General features: G+C 40.0%; 2 protein-coding genes across 2 annotated transcripts; one reads left to right on the top strand and one right to left on the bottom strand.

Moving 5' to 3' along the window:
- Positions 1-127: 127 nt before the first annotated feature.
- Positions 128-2,595, top strand: trim35-14 (tripartite motif containing 35-14). The gene has a single exon (XM_005475843.4). The coding sequence runs from the start codon at positions 396-398 to the stop codon at positions 1,812-1,814; it is 1,419 nt and encodes a 472-aa protein (XP_005475900.1). The 5' UTR covers positions 128-395; the 3' UTR covers positions 1,815-2,595.
- Positions 2,596-7,900: 5,305 nt separating this feature from the next.
- Positions 7,901-12,455, bottom strand: echdc3 (enoyl CoA hydratase domain containing 3). The gene is made up of 6 exons (XM_003448117.5): positions 12,268-12,455; positions 11,298-11,419; positions 11,126-11,223; positions 10,320-10,520; positions 9,244-9,422; positions 7,901-9,002 (listed from the first exon to the last, which is right to left on the bottom strand). Exons 1-6 carry the CDS (start codon positions 12,402-12,404, stop codon positions 8,849-8,851), a joined length of 891 nt encoding a protein of 296 aa, XP_003448165.1. The 5' UTR covers positions 12,405-12,455; the 3' UTR covers positions 7,901-8,848.
- Between the last annotated feature and the right edge of the window lie 2,541 nt (positions 12,456-14,996).

A 14,996-nucleotide genomic window follows, 5' to 3' on the forward strand; every position in this document is an offset into this window, starting at 1 on the left:
GATAGTATTTTTACATGTATGTCAAAAGTCTCTATTTATGTGTCACATAAACATTAAAAACTAAATACAGACTTCAGCTCCTCAGCTTCCTTCTTTGACTGCCACTCAACAATTTCTTATCTGCCCAGTAACTCAGGAAGCCCTGCCCTCTTTTGAAATGAGGAAGCAACTTGTTTTTCTCTCTGCTGAGGACGCACGGATGAAAGACGACACTTTATCGCTAAATTCAAGACTTCCCAGTGAAGAAGGACTGCAATAGTACCACAGGGAATACTGTGAATACTGCCATTGGCAATGTACTGTACCTGCTGCTGACAGTACACAAAAATAAGACCTAGGAGGATCGTAAGGAAAGTGAAAGTAACTTGACAGTATAGAGAGGAACTAACTGCAACATGGCGTCTAAATTACAGGAAGATCTGTCGTGTCCCGTCTGCAAAGATATATTTAAAGATCCAGTCATCCTGTCATGTAAGCACAGCTTCTGTAATGACTGTTTACGGAAATACTGGGCAAACAAAAACGATTTGGGGTGTCCAGTCTGCAAGAGGAAGTCTTCAAAGGAGGTTCCACCTGTTCATTTTGAGCTGAAGAAGCGTTGTGAGGCTTTCTTACAGGAGCGAGCCTCTGAGCCCGTCTGCAGTCTGCACTCTGAGAAACTCAGCGTCTTCTGTGTGGATGAGCAGCTGCTACTGTGCAGCATCTGTGCAAATCAAGAAGCTCACAGAAACCACCGTTTCCAGTCTGTTGATGAAGCAGCTCAGGACCACAAGAAAAAACTTGAGGATTCCTTAAAACCCCTGAAAAAGAAAATGAGGGCCATCCGTGAGGTTAAAGGGACATGTGATCAAACAGCAGAGCATATTAGAGCTCAGGCTGAAAGCACAGAGAGGAGCATTAAGGAGCAGTTCCAGAAGCTTCACCAGTTTCTAGAAGAGGAGGAGGCAGCCAGGTTGGTTGCACTGAGGGAGGAAGAGGAGCAGAAGAGTCAAGTGATGAAGGAGAAGATTGGGGCTCTGAGCAGAGAGATAACAGCACTTTACCACACCATTAAAGACACAGAGAATGAGCTGAGAGCTGGTAACGTCTCATTTCTGCAGAACTACAGAGCTACAGTGGAACGAGTTCAGCAGCAACCTCTTCCTGATGATCCAGAGCTCGCCTCGGGAGCACAGATAAATGTGGCCCAGCATGTGGGCAACCTAGGCTTCAATGTTTGGGTCAAGATGAAGGAGATGGTTTCCTACTGTCCTGTGATCCTGGATCCAAACACTGCTCATCCAGGCGTAATCCTGTCTGAAGATCTGACCAGTGTGCGGCAGGGAGAGCAAACCCAGGAGCTTCCTGACAATCCAGAGAGGATTGATCACTTCTTCTCCGTTGTCAGCTCCGAGGGCTTTGACTCGGGCTCTCACAGCTGGGAGGTGGAGGTTGGGGACAATACGGCCTTTGTGCTGGGAGTGTTAACAGACTCATGTCAGAGGAAAGGAGTCATTTGGCCTGCACTGTGGAGGCTGATGTTCTGTGGTGGTGAATACAAAATACTGTCGCCATTAGACCCGGGGTCAGATGTGCAAGTGACGAGGAACCCGAAGAGAATCAGACTTCAGCTGGACTGGGACAGAGGAGAGCTGTCATTTTATGACTCTGACACAGACACACACATACACACCTTCACACACACCTTCACCGACAGGCTGTTTCCATACATTAGCACCTGGTGTGACATCCCAATAAAGATAGTGGCACTGAAGATCTCTGTAACAGTGGACGGTTTGTTGGAAAATGCCATCTGTGCTGATGAACAAGGCTAAAAAGTTGATTTTGGCTGCCAAAGCTAGAACCTGCTAAAGATACTATTCTGTGAAAACCACAAGCTTTTACTTTTTCACCTCTTCTGTTATCTGCGTTTCATTTTGCCATACACAAAAATGCAGTTAATATTTAATAAACCGATAATTAGATAAAGAGGTGCATGGTAACCTAATATTAACCCTGACACTTGTCTTAAATGGCTTGCTGGTGACTTAGTTGGTGAGAGAAGTGTAACTTTAAAGTATTTATTTATCATTTTGTAGTTTCTATAACGTTATTAAAAACACACCAGCACACTTGTTTTTTGTCCCTTACACTGATGTAAATCCAGGTAACACAGAAGATTGAACAGTTGTTCTTGCTGTGTGTTCTACGTTATCTGCATTTCCAAGGCTCAGCAGCAGATTAGGATCAACTATAATAACATTCATACATTTATTAAATCTGTTTTTATTTATTTATTTAGTTCTTAGTCCAGTGAAATTGTCCAAGTGGGGTAGGTACTAATTTTCAGATGGGAGTTCTACATCTAGAATCAAATGACATGTATTAAAGCGTGTATTAATTTGGTGATTTATTGAATGTAAAAAAAAAACCCAAAACAGACACATGTTGGCTACAAATTGATGCCAAATGACTAAAATCACACGTGCAACACTTTCTACAGATTTGGCAACATAGGAAAAACAACAAAAGTTGGAATGTATTTTTAATTTAGATTATTTTTATTTGATGCCTACTTAAATATTTTTTAAAATAAAGTGCCAAATCACAAGTTTCTTCCCTGTTTGTATTGTAAGCTAAAAACCCTACAGTACTACAGAGAACCCCAACAATCAAATGATCCCCCTTTGAGCAAGCACGAGGCGACAGTGGGGAAGAAAAACTCCCTTCTGACAGGAAGAAACTCCCAACGGAACCAGGCTCAGGAAGGGGCAGCCATCCGCTGCGACTGGTTGGGGGTGATGGAAATGGATTTGGTGCTAAAATTCTGCTTCAATATTTTAAAAGATTTTTTGACGACTGTCACCAAGAGGAAAAAGGCGAGGTTACTGGACAATTTCTAAACATCAGAAGATGACCCTGGCACAGCTCCCAGCTCTGACATTTCAGAGAAATCTTTCAGAGAGCCTAAAACACTTGAGGATCATTTTTTGCTCTTAGGTTTTGCCTTTGGAGATGATGGGATGCCAGAGAGCATTTTTCTGGAGAAATGCTTCCAGGTTTTGGTGTTGATGCTGCACATTCCTTTCCATTGCCATCTGAATCTGTGCTTTTTTTTCCTGTGTTGGGGTCTGTGTTCTTTTAAGGAAGTTTTGGATGTCTTCCACAGCCCCAGACACCCTCTCAGTTTCAATCATTTGATCATTGTCTTCATTCTCCACCCAGAGCTTTTGCAAAAACTTTTCTACCGCATCTTCTATGAGGACATAGAGGACCTCAGGAGAAAATGAACACTTTGAGCCATCTACTGTTTGTGGAGTCCTTGAGACGACTGTGTCTGAGAGGGATACACTCGACTCGTCATAAAAAGAGCGAACGTTTTAGCTGTTAACTCCCTAGAAAAATTTCTGACTTCTCCAATATTTTTAATGTTTTTTCAATGATGAAGACTTCTTCTTTCTTTGTGAGTGTATCATATAATTGATTAACGTCTGATCTAATGGCGTCAAAGTCCACTGGAGAAGAACCTATATAACAAAGAAGCGTATTTCGGGAAGGGGCTCGATCAGAGTTTGCACTCTGGGGACGAGGAGTTTCAGGTACTGACCCTGGCAGGTTGAAAACTATGCTTTCATCAGAGGACACTGTTTCATACTTTGGGTATTTGCAAATGTTTTTTAGACAAACAAAATATTTCCTGTTCGTCTTTATTGTTTGTTTTAGCTCTTTTGTCATTTTTTCGAAATGTTTTTTCACAAACATGGAAAAGTGGTGTTTGCGTGCTTTTAGCCCGGTGATTGAAGTGGATGGCATACATCTGGAGAAGAAGTCTCTCACCTTATTGATAATTAATCCTGAATTAAAAGCAGGTTTACGTGAGCCATATTTCTCACAGGGCTCTTCGCTACTTGAATCCATGTTACCAAGTATCTCATTGAGGATGTCAGCTGCAACCTCTTCTACTGGGGTTGGAGTTTGGATACTTTTGGTTCCTGCAGTTGGTTTTATTTCACGTTCTTTTGTTAGAGCTGATCCTTCTGGGAGCTCAATTTCTTCCCCCTCCTCATCTGAACCTTTATCTTCTGTTATCTCTCCATAAGAGCTCCATTTTGAAAGAATAAGAGAAATCACAGTTATGGCTGCTAAGATGTTTGTGTCCGTACTTACTGTACTGGAATCAAAAGGACTGGTATCAGACCCGCTTGTCAGGCACCGGCAGTGCAGCTTACCCTACATGCCTTTTAAGGCATGAGGCAGCGTGCTGAACCATTTTTCCAATTTTTTATATATTACTAAATGTGCCGCTGCATTAACGGCCGGGTCTTCCGGTATATCAGGGCTTTGTGCTATCAGTGCACACTGTAAAAAAAAATTCTGTAGAAAAAAGGGAAAAGTCCTGGTAATTTTCTGCCAGTACATTTTTTTCCAGTTTTTGTACGGAAGTTGGCAGACTTTTTCGTAAATGTAAATTCTGTACATTTACAGTATACTCTCTGTAGTATTTACAGACATTTCCTTCAGTTATAAAACGGAAATTCTGTTTATTCACAATATATATTCTGTATCATTAACTGATATTTTCCAGTAATAGAAAAATCTAAAGTGCTGTTTATATTACCATTTACAGGGACTTCTTTTCACTGTAACTCTGTACGTCCACACGTACACGGGTATTTTTGAAAACGCAGATTTTTCTATGCGTTTGCACCTTTCGTCCACATGTAAACAGCGTTTTTAATCACTGAAAACTGAGATTTTTAAAAACTCCTGCCAGGGTGGAGATTTTTGAAAACTCTGTTTTTGCATTTACATGTGGACAAGGAAAACAGAGATTTAGTCATGCAACGTCAAAGGTGTGCGCCTTTTTTGACGTGATGCTGTGCGCCACATTATTGTTTACATGACATTAATTTCTACAATGGCAGATATAGACAAAAATATTGTTGCTGTTAATCTGACTATCTGCAGTTTTTCCAGACTTACATATACACATACAGTTACTGTCCCTCCGTGTAGAAAGACAGAGGCTTCTACCTTCAACACAGACGCTCTCACTTCCATCTTGGACTGGCCTCTTGTGATGATGGGGGAGTGGATGTTGGAGGCATGGGTACCGTCCATCTGCAAGGATGAAATGCCCTGGAGGAGGGTAGACTGACTGTCTGTACAGTGGGCTGTGGCGGAGCACCCTGGAATTGTGCACCGACCCAGGCCAGCCCATGTACGTGTCGATGGGACGGCCCTGATGGTCACAAACTGCCTGTTTCTATAGCACTGACCATCAAGACCGCTTGGACACTTGATGCGGATGTGGCAGCTGTCAATTGCACCCACTGCTTTCAGAAAGGCTCTGTGGCGTGCCCGGGCTGCAAACCCACGGGACACTACCTCCAGGTTTTTGGGAGGTGGATGACCTGGTGGCAAATGGCCACCACTGCTTCTGTGACACGGTGAACAATGGAGTGGACAGTAGAACGAGGCATCCCAAACACTCTTGAGACCACCCTGTAGGATGCTCGACTTGTCAACCAGAAAAAAAACACCAGGGTCTTAATTGTGGCACCGCAACCATGCCGCCGATTCTGCTTCAGGAGATTTAGCAACACTGCCAGAGACTCCCTGCTTAGCTGAAAATCAGGCCTAGGTTCCTCCTGGTTGAAAAAATGGTCCAGGACCTGGACACTCAGGTTAATCCTGCAGTATAAGGGTCTCATCTGCTTAAGGAAAAGGTGGAGAACAACATAAACAGTTTTAGTGGAAGGGTATAATTTCATTCATTTTAAGGGATCCAAGCATTATTCTGATTATTAAGCTTATGTAAAATATACTAATGCGCTGTGACAATTTTCTTTATACACTTTATACACTTCATCTGTGTAACTAAGCTTGTTTGTGTACTCCAACGTAACCCTGTTTTCAGCTTTGTGACATTTGTACTGCCGTTCTATGCACACAAATAAGTTACAGGATCCAATGAATGATAGGAAATAAATACAACATGTTCTCCTATCAGTTTCAAGGACATTTACTTTATATATTTTTTATAATATGGTGAATGTGTACGAATGACTGGCAGTCATTCAGTTATTGACATTATCTGTTAAACTAGCTATGTAATTCCTAAATGCGTGTAGTTTAGGGTAGATTATTTTACCTGGATATGACTGGCTCTGATGAGCCTGAGGTACCAAACATGCCGGCGATGTTTATACTGGTTTTGTAGCTCCTCGGAAATTAAAACAGTACACAACACATGGAGCAACATTTGTTGGTCCATTTTTCAGTTTTCGCGTTGTGGCGTGAGCGACCAGAAATACGTGGAATTAAGGGCAGACTTGAACGAAGGCCAGCTTCTCACATCCATCCTACCTGGCCATCGAAGAATCCTACCTACGTCACGTAAGTAGGTAGGATCCTTCGGAGCATCCTTGGACACAGCATATAAATTAACTCTAAATCATGAAATCCTTTTATTCATTGAACTCTTACAACTGTAAATGAAGTACCTTGGTAACCAAGCATATGATTTTTAAACCTTTTATTGACTTTATATATTTTAAACCTTTTATAACCATGAGCTTCTTTTTTTCGTTTTCCTTTATACTGCAAACCTGAATAATTTCAGACAGGGCTACACTCCGGACATTCTTTCACCATGTTAAATTTACCCTTTCACAAGAGTTGAAATTCCAGAGTTAAATTGACTCTAAATTGAGTCAGGATTTAACACTGACCAACACTGGGTAGTGTTATATGAGATTAACACTACAGGCTAAATTACTCCGTAAAGAGCATTATTTATACATTTAAGTGTGAATATTTTACTCTATTTAATTGATAAATAAACTCGGAATTAGAATGCATATATAATATATAATTCCCTTTTTTTTGGATTGTAACTTGTTGTCTGTGAAGGTTCTCAGTCATCCAGGTCATCGTAGTCTAAGGAGCTTGGGAAAAAAAGCATCTGGACTTCTTTAAGATGCTTGAAGACGTTTCACCTCTCATCCGAGAAGCTTCTTCAGTTCTAGGGTCAAATGGTGGAGTGTTCCCCCAAGATGGACAATGGACCCCCTCATTATCCTCTACCTAATCACACGAGCCAAGGTGTGAAAACGGGTGTAGGTCACAATCAGCCATGGTTTCAGATGAGCTCATTGTGAAACCTAGCCCCCTCGTCATGTGATTTCCTGAGGTCAAATGGCCCAGGGTGTCAGCACTGGATTATAGATGGCAGACAGTTGGTGTCGTAAGCCACCGCCTCTGTCAGCTATAATTTATAAAACACAACTGTGTTTTATAAACTCTGATAGAGTCATTGCATTTTGACGTTGTTAATTTAACACCGCTGATTTTGCTGTGTGCGTAGCAGCAAAGAAACCTTGAGAAAACAAGAATGATGAGCGAAGCTGGACTCTGATAACATCTCGCTCCGCTCTCTGTGTCAATGACTTCTCCGACCATCTGCAGGCAGCTGGCTTTGTGATGTCACTGTCACCCTGGTAACTCCAGCTGAGCGACAGGACTGCCGACAGTCCGTCCGCTCCTGATCCAGCAGGTAAATGGCTCCCAGTGACGCTACCGGCTGCGTGTCACATGTCACTCGATCGCGCTGAGAAAAAGTTCTGTTTTTGTACAGCGTGTATCCTGCTACAGCGCGTGTGTGGGCTCTACCACAAAAACATATGTTTTGCACACAGATGACAGATTAGACAGTTTATCTCCTCCACAGGGGCCTCACATTTATTTTATGAACAAGGTTTTCATTCTAACCACTTTGATTTTAATTTTGCATAAATAAATCTAAATAAGAGTTTTAATTTTAATGCACAATTTGAACAAAAACAACAGAAACTAACACAAACACCACTTAACAACAAAAAGCTGGCACAATAAAAGGTGATGGACAAACGTCGGTTCATTTCCGACTGTCTGATTCTTTCAAACTGACTCAGTTTGAGTCTAAAATGCTTCCATGCTGTCCAGCTTTGCTCGCTGCTCCTCCTGACGCTCCCACAGATCACAGAAAGGAGGTTTTACACTCATTCTTACACAGGCTGTTTACCCTGTTTGCAAGGAACAAGCACTGATAAATGTTTCTTTACAGACTTATTAATTTATTTTATAGTGTTTTATTTTTTAAGTGGAGAATTTCAGCTTTAACTGTTCAGGACCTGCAGACATTGTGAGGATTATGTGTAACAGGACAAAGAAAATCCCTAAAAAATACTTCATTTTTTAGATTTTTGTTGTAGTTATGTTGTTATTAATGTTTTTCTGAAATACTGGGAACATTTGATACCTCTATAAGCTACTGAAGTAGAGTGTTGTATTTCAACAAGCTTATTGAATTATAATATTATAGTTTTGTGTAAAGACCATTAATTTTTATAATCTTCTACTTATTTCAATTACAAATCCAGAACAAATTAAACCAGGATCTGAAAAAACAGTAATTTTGCTCAAAGATCCAAACTTCAGCTTCTGTTTAGGATTTACAGTCTAGCAAACAGAGCTTTGATGTAGCTCATCTCAACATTAAGATTCTCTTTCCATTCTTAACCTCATTTAATCCATCTAAAATTGGACGGAAAGCAGCATTTATCTATTATGTCTATTTTGTTATCCACCATCTTTGTCAACAGTGTATTTCCTTCTCATTGCTCTCACAGCAGCTTTTAAGGCACACAATGGATCATCATCATCTTTAGCTACGGTGAACAGGAGGAAATCCTCAGAGAACATGAAACAGCACAGCCAACACATACACTGAAGGCTGGTGGTAATAACTCAACTCACCAGTGAGTGCTAATCATGTGTTCCTGTCAATATTAATCACATGATCATTGCATAATTTGCTAAAACTCAGTCAGTCGTGGGCTTTTTCTGCTTTATGACTCCACACTGGTTTGCGTTTCTCTATGAAGGCGCGGATCCCCTCCTGCCCGTCTCTCAGAGCCAGGTTGTCGACCATCACCTTTGAGGCGGTGGCATACGCAGCATCGCGACCTTGAGCCATTTGTCTTAGGAAGAAAACAGGCAGGAACAAACACCACATAAATTTATTCATTGACAACTGTCAAATCAAATGTTTTCACTTGAGGAATCTTAAAAATATATCATAACCTCAAGATTGTTAGCTAAATATACAGTGCAGTAAATTTACTGTAGTTTTTGTTTGTTTGTTTGTTTGTTTGTTTGTAGATTCCTATGAAATTATTGTCATGGAAACTGTCTGTCAGTTTACACACTGTAAATTCTCACCTTTGGAAAGTGGCCTTTCCGAGGGCTACAACAGGTCGGCTAGCTTGACAGATACGCTGGGCGATGGATAATGTTTCCTCTTCCAACCGCTCCTCCGGCACCACTTTACTGACCAGACCGTGCAGCAAAGCATCATGGGCTGAGATGGGAGTTCCTGTGAACAACATCTCCATAGCAACCTGTTTAAAAGAAGGAAAGGAAGATGTGTATTGATTAGAGCTAAATACTAGAATACTGAGGATGATTTTTCACAATTGAAAGTAGATCCAAAGAGAGACAACATCTTCTGAACACGTGTCCTCTTAGAAGAATCAAAATCCAGCAGTGATATTGACTTCAAGTTATTCAGAGCTGAATGACAGACAGATTGATAAACTCCAGATAACAGCTTCCTGTTTTTCATGACTTTGTGGGAAATCTTAAAGCTGGTCTTCACTGCTCCATACCTGGAAGTGCAAAAATTGGTAAAAAAGTCTGTGTTGTAGTTAGATTTAGTAGCTTTTGATAGAAAAGCTTTATATGTCTGCTCAGATGTCTGCATCAGTCAAGTTCTTGCATTTCTTGATTCAAACTGCAGAAAATCAACACTTAGAAACATCAGTTAGAAAAATAAAATACATTGCGCAAGTGACCTGAGTCTTTTATGGTCTTTAGGGGACGTCCACTGCCTCATAGAAAACATAGGGTTTAACTGAGAACTGTGTACTTTTCTGTTGAATAATTTTCATGATGTTCATTTATAGACCAAGCTCAGACAGGGTGTAAATAAAGATTTAAAAAGGATCTTAAGTCTTTTTTAATTTACTCGTGGTGACTGTAATTACTCAAACCTTCAAAACACAAAACAAAAATGTTCTGATTATTAAAGAGAATAAACAAAAAACAGCCTTTAAAAAGCACACTTCATTTTTTAAATGGCTTTGTTTTACGATCATTTCTGATATTATCTTCATCTTTCGCATAATGTGTTCTGTCATGTGGATAACAAAGATTTCCAAGTCCTAACAAAAAGAAAATCTGAAAGTTTCCATCGAATGAAACTATAAAACCAAAAATAAATAGAGGAGCGCTCTCACCTTCCTCGGCACCGCTCTGCCGATGGCCACCGCCGGCGTCGAGCAGAACAGACCCACGCTGACACCCGGAGTAGCAAAGGTGGACTTCTCCGTCACCACAGCGATGTCACAACTAGCAACAAGCTGGCATCCGGCTGCTGTGGCAACACCGTTCACCATGGCGATCACTGGAACAGGTATGTCTTGTATCAGCGTCATCACCTGCAGCACATCATAGTTTTTCCTTCACATTTATATTTATAGTGGAGATCTGACGTTTCCATCATAGGCGTGAATGTCCTGGTAATTTGGGACTTTTACTGATTTCTTTGAATTGTTCTAAGGATATGAGATCTTAGGTGGAGAATAATGGATTTACACAAGTCGCGAAATTCAGCTCAAAGCTCAAAATAACCATGACATTCATGCCTACGATGAATGGATGGAAACTTGTGACCAAAACTGTACCTGAGTGTCTGTAACAAAGCAGAAATTACAGTGATTTGTCAGCATGTAAGCTGCAGTCACAGTAAAAAACACAAAACAAACAAACCAAAGAAGCTGAGGTGGATAGATCGATCTTTGACATACAATCAGTGGTTTTGGTAACAAAGTCCACCTTATATATGAAGTTTGTCTCTTTTTCATGTTATTTTAAACTAAGCACATTTGGCTTTTTCATCCCATAAACTGTCTGAAACATCACTTTTTATTTTGCAGTTTTTTCAATTAGCATATACCATGATTCATTACATTTTAATTCATAAAATTATCAATAAACGTCTCCGTGAATGACAAGACACGAAGACAGAGAAACACAAACTGACCTCTGAGCAGGTGTGAAACACCTTTGTGTGATATTCTCCACCCTGAGCAGACGTCAGCTCCTTCAGGTCGTGTCCAGAGGAAAACACCGGACCTTTGGCTGAAATACGAATGACAAGGTCAGACTGGCATTTAGCTCTCTCTTTGTCACACACGTAATGGACAAACACCAACCTGATAGGATGATAACTCTGAGATCCTCGCTGTCAACATCAGCTAAGATGTTCTCTCGGAGAGACTTGAGCATGGACAGAGACAAAGCATTCCTCTTCTTGGGGTTGTTCAGTATTATTCTCCTGAAGACAAGAAGAAAAAAAAAGATTTTTCTTATTTTTTTAAACATATTTCAGAACAATTTTCACCAAGGTCACAGAAATGATTCTGTAATATAGGCGTCTGCCACCTTTTTTACTTTCTTTTATTTCTCATCTTTGATTTGGCTGAAGGTGATGATGTAGAAGCGCCGTAAATAGATATGTGCCCCTTTTCAGATTTCTTAGTTTTTGGATATTCGTCACACTTAAATGTTTCAGATAATCAAATAAATTCTAATTTTAGAGAAAGGTCTGAATACCAGCAGACCTGCTGAATGAAGAAATCACTTAAATAGAGCCTGATGACCATGACCTAAAGCTGACAAACAAAGTCACTGCACCAAAGGTGGCACAGCCAGTTATTAGGTTTAGGACGCAAATACATTTTCACAAAGGGCCAGATACGTTTGGAGAACTTCTTTTCCTTAATACATGAAAACACAATTTAAAAACTGTATTTTGTGTTGACATTATGTGGGTAGACAGGAGAAAAACAGGGAAAAAAATGGTCTGCATTACAGACAGTGTAATGTTCACGTTATTGCTCATGAAATTTAGACTTCGAGCTTTTGGGACAGAAGTTGTTCCTTTTGTGCATTTTGAGTTAAACCAATAACCTGAAAACATGTTCCCCATTGTTTCAAATTCAGAACAACAGACATTTTAACCGCTTTTCACTGACGTAATATTCATCCCGAGTGTGCTTTGTGTGTACGTGTTGGTCTGACACACGCACTGAGGCACTGTACGGATCACTACAACAAACTGCTGTGGTCAAAGTCTTACTTGCTCCATAATTATTGTGTATCTGCATAAGGGACTAGCTGCACCTTATTCCGTCGCTTTGCTGCTTGAGTGTCAGCGGCTCCGATTCGCTCTGCGAGTAAAAACGAGCGCCGGACAGCAGCGCGGTTTTCCTGCCTAGCTGAAGCACACCGAGGCCTGCACACAGTACGCTCCGTGCCATCTTGCCCGTGGCCGCTTTGCCTTCACGCTCACTTCCGGGTTTGATGACTTCTAGGACACGTGACCGGGAAAACGTTTCAACCAATGACTGTTCAACAGTCACTGGATTAGTGCTTCTCAATCATTTTCTGTTACTTTTAGATAACTGGCGCCCCCTAATTCTAGCACAGGGGCTCAAAATGGTCCTGAATTCCCTCATAGATGAAACACAATCAGGTTTTATGCCTAAAAGATAACCAATAATAAAAGACTATTGCTAGACATTCTAGATTACTTTGAACTATAAAGTCTATACAGAAATGGTAATAGCTCAGTGAAACTAAGTGGTGTAACTCGTCCTAGATTTGATCTGCCAAGAGGCATTAGACAAGGATGCCTTGTCTCTCTCTAACTCTTTTTCCTAGTTGCCCAACTCTTAGCAGACCATATTAGATCCAGTAAAATTCAAAGTATTTCTCTGCTGGACAGAAATCTGATCATCACTCAACTGGCTGACGATACTACTCTTTTTCTGAAGAACGAAAACCAAATTTCTGCAGCTGTGGAATCTGTAAAAGTCTTCTCTAGAGCTTCTGGCTGAATATTAGTGTGAACTTAGGAATGTTCCAGTACATCTATTTGTAATATACAAGTTAAAAATTAAGTGAGATACTTAGGATTAATAATTACTAAGGATCAACAAAAAAGAACATCCATAAATCTGGAACCCATCATCCAGAAAACTCAAAGTAAACTAAACCAGTGGCTGCTGAGAGATCCCTCCTTAAAAGGAAGAGTTCTGATTACCAAAGTGGAGGGAATATTACGATTAACATATGCAGCTCTGCCTCTCCATGTGGAGAAAAAACTTTTAATTGACACTGACAAGATGCTCTTTACCTTTGTGTGGAGAAATAAGACTCATTATTTAAGAAAACCTGTTTTCATGAATGCATATGATAAAGGTGGTCTACATTTTCTGGATTTTAGCAATTTAAATAATACATTTAAGATTAATTCGCTAAAATATTTACAAAAATAGCCCAGCTCCATTTAGAATGTTATTCCCCTCCATGTGATATCTAAACAATATGCAGTTATGACATTGATAAAATCACAATTAAGATATTTGCTTTTCATCGCCAGGCCTTTTTGTTATGGACTCTAATCTATAAACATAATTTCTCTGCCCACAGGTATGTTATGTGGAACAATAAGGACATTTTATACAGACACCAATCCCTCTTTGTGGGATACTGGTTTCTTAATAGTATTACACATGTGGCTCAGTTATTTAATGAAGATCCTCTCATAGGATAACGAAACAAGTTTTATTTAAATTAATTCATAACATTTATCTGGCTAAAGTCTATATCCAGAAACACTTCAAAAAAGAATATTGATGTCAGCTGCAGCTTTTGTTCTGATGACGCTGAAACATCTGTCCATCTATTTTGGCTCTCCCCCATCGTCCAGTCCTTCTGGTGTCAAATTTGTAATTTGATTTCAAAACAAACTGCTGAAGATTTTCTCTTATTTTGGGAGAATGTTCTGTTTGGCCTTTCAGAAAACTATAAAGAGCTACAAAGGGAGCCTGACAAAGTATAATTGACCTGAATATTATTATGGCCGCGTTTATATACATAAGTGTAAATTTAAAAATGAATTCAAACAGTACATTCAATGTGTTCCATCATCAAAAAACCCAAAAGCAATTAAAACTGTAGAAGCCTGCATTAGGGTCAACCTCTTTCTGTAGTTTCTTATTGCCCCTTAGTGCTTAAACAATTCTGTTCTAAACTAAAAGAAAGATATAGATCAACTTAAAACAAAGAATAACTTTATTAACGCTGGTTTACTGAAATAGCTTTCACAAAGCGGGATGATTGTTAGCAATATTCGGCATCTTTTCGCTGAAAAAACGGCTTATCAGCGTGACTGGGGTGTAACGTCTGTAAGTGACACCTTTATTTATTTGACTTTCTGCTGTCTGCTCCAACATTTTGAGACACAGTAGAAATGGGAGGTTAATACGTGGAGATCCTAAAGGCTGCTCCAGAAATGATCAAGTTATGTTTTAAATATTTGTTCACTTCTCTTCCCAAGTCTGTTGTAGGTTTGAGTGTCTACTAAAATAAAAATAAAAGCATTCTAACCTGTTTGCTTTTATTCAATAAGCAACATAGCTCTATACCATTTTTATTAAGAGAGATTAAGCTTGTGATTCTGTCATGTAGTGATTGTGCTGACCTGTATGAAGCTTATTAGACATTATGTAACAGATAACATGTAAAAGCAAATTTTGCCAACTGAAAATATTAATCACAGTTAAATTAAGGGGGGCTGGCAGTAAAAACTTTGGAGTTGTGATGTCATCAAGTACACTGCCTTCCAATTGTAGAATGATTGGGCTGCTTTCTTGGGAAGTCTGGACTCCCGTGTGAACTACAGTAGTACGGACTAGTGAAAATGCAGGTACAGACTTGCGTACTTAAGTACCGAGAAACGTCCCGGGGCTGTGAGCTCGGTACACTCTGTCAGCTGACTGTCAGCAAAGCTAGCGACCTCAAACATGTTCTATGTTGACAATCTGTCCTGATATAACTTACAGTTT

The sequence above is a fragment of the Oreochromis niloticus genome, linkage group LG17 (assembly GCF_001858045.2).
Source record: "Oreochromis niloticus isolate F11D_XX linkage group LG17, O_niloticus_UMD_NMBU, whole genome shotgun sequence".
In the NCBI taxonomy this organism is placed as follows: domain Eukaryota; kingdom Metazoa; phylum Chordata; class Actinopteri; order Cichliformes; family Cichlidae; genus Oreochromis; species Oreochromis niloticus.

Excerpts from the sequence above, each read along its gene's own strand:
- echdc3 (XM_003448117.5), bottom strand. The coding sequence starts at position 12,404 with ATGGCACGGAGCGTACTGTGTGCAGGCCTCGGTGTGCTTCAGCTAGGC. Across the intron at positions 11,420-12,267 it reads CAGCAAAGCGACGGAATAAG|GAGAATAATACTGAACAACC; the intron begins GTGCAGCTAGTC and ends TCTTGTCTTCAG. Across the intron at positions 9,003-9,243 it reads GGAAAGGCCACTTTCCAAAG|ACAAATGGCTCAAGGTCGCG; the intron begins GTGAGAATTTAC and ends TTTCTTCCTAAG.
- trim35-14 (XM_005475843.4), top strand. The coding sequence starts at position 396 with ATGGCGTCTAAATTACAGGAAGATCTGTCGTGTCCCGTCTGCAAAGAT.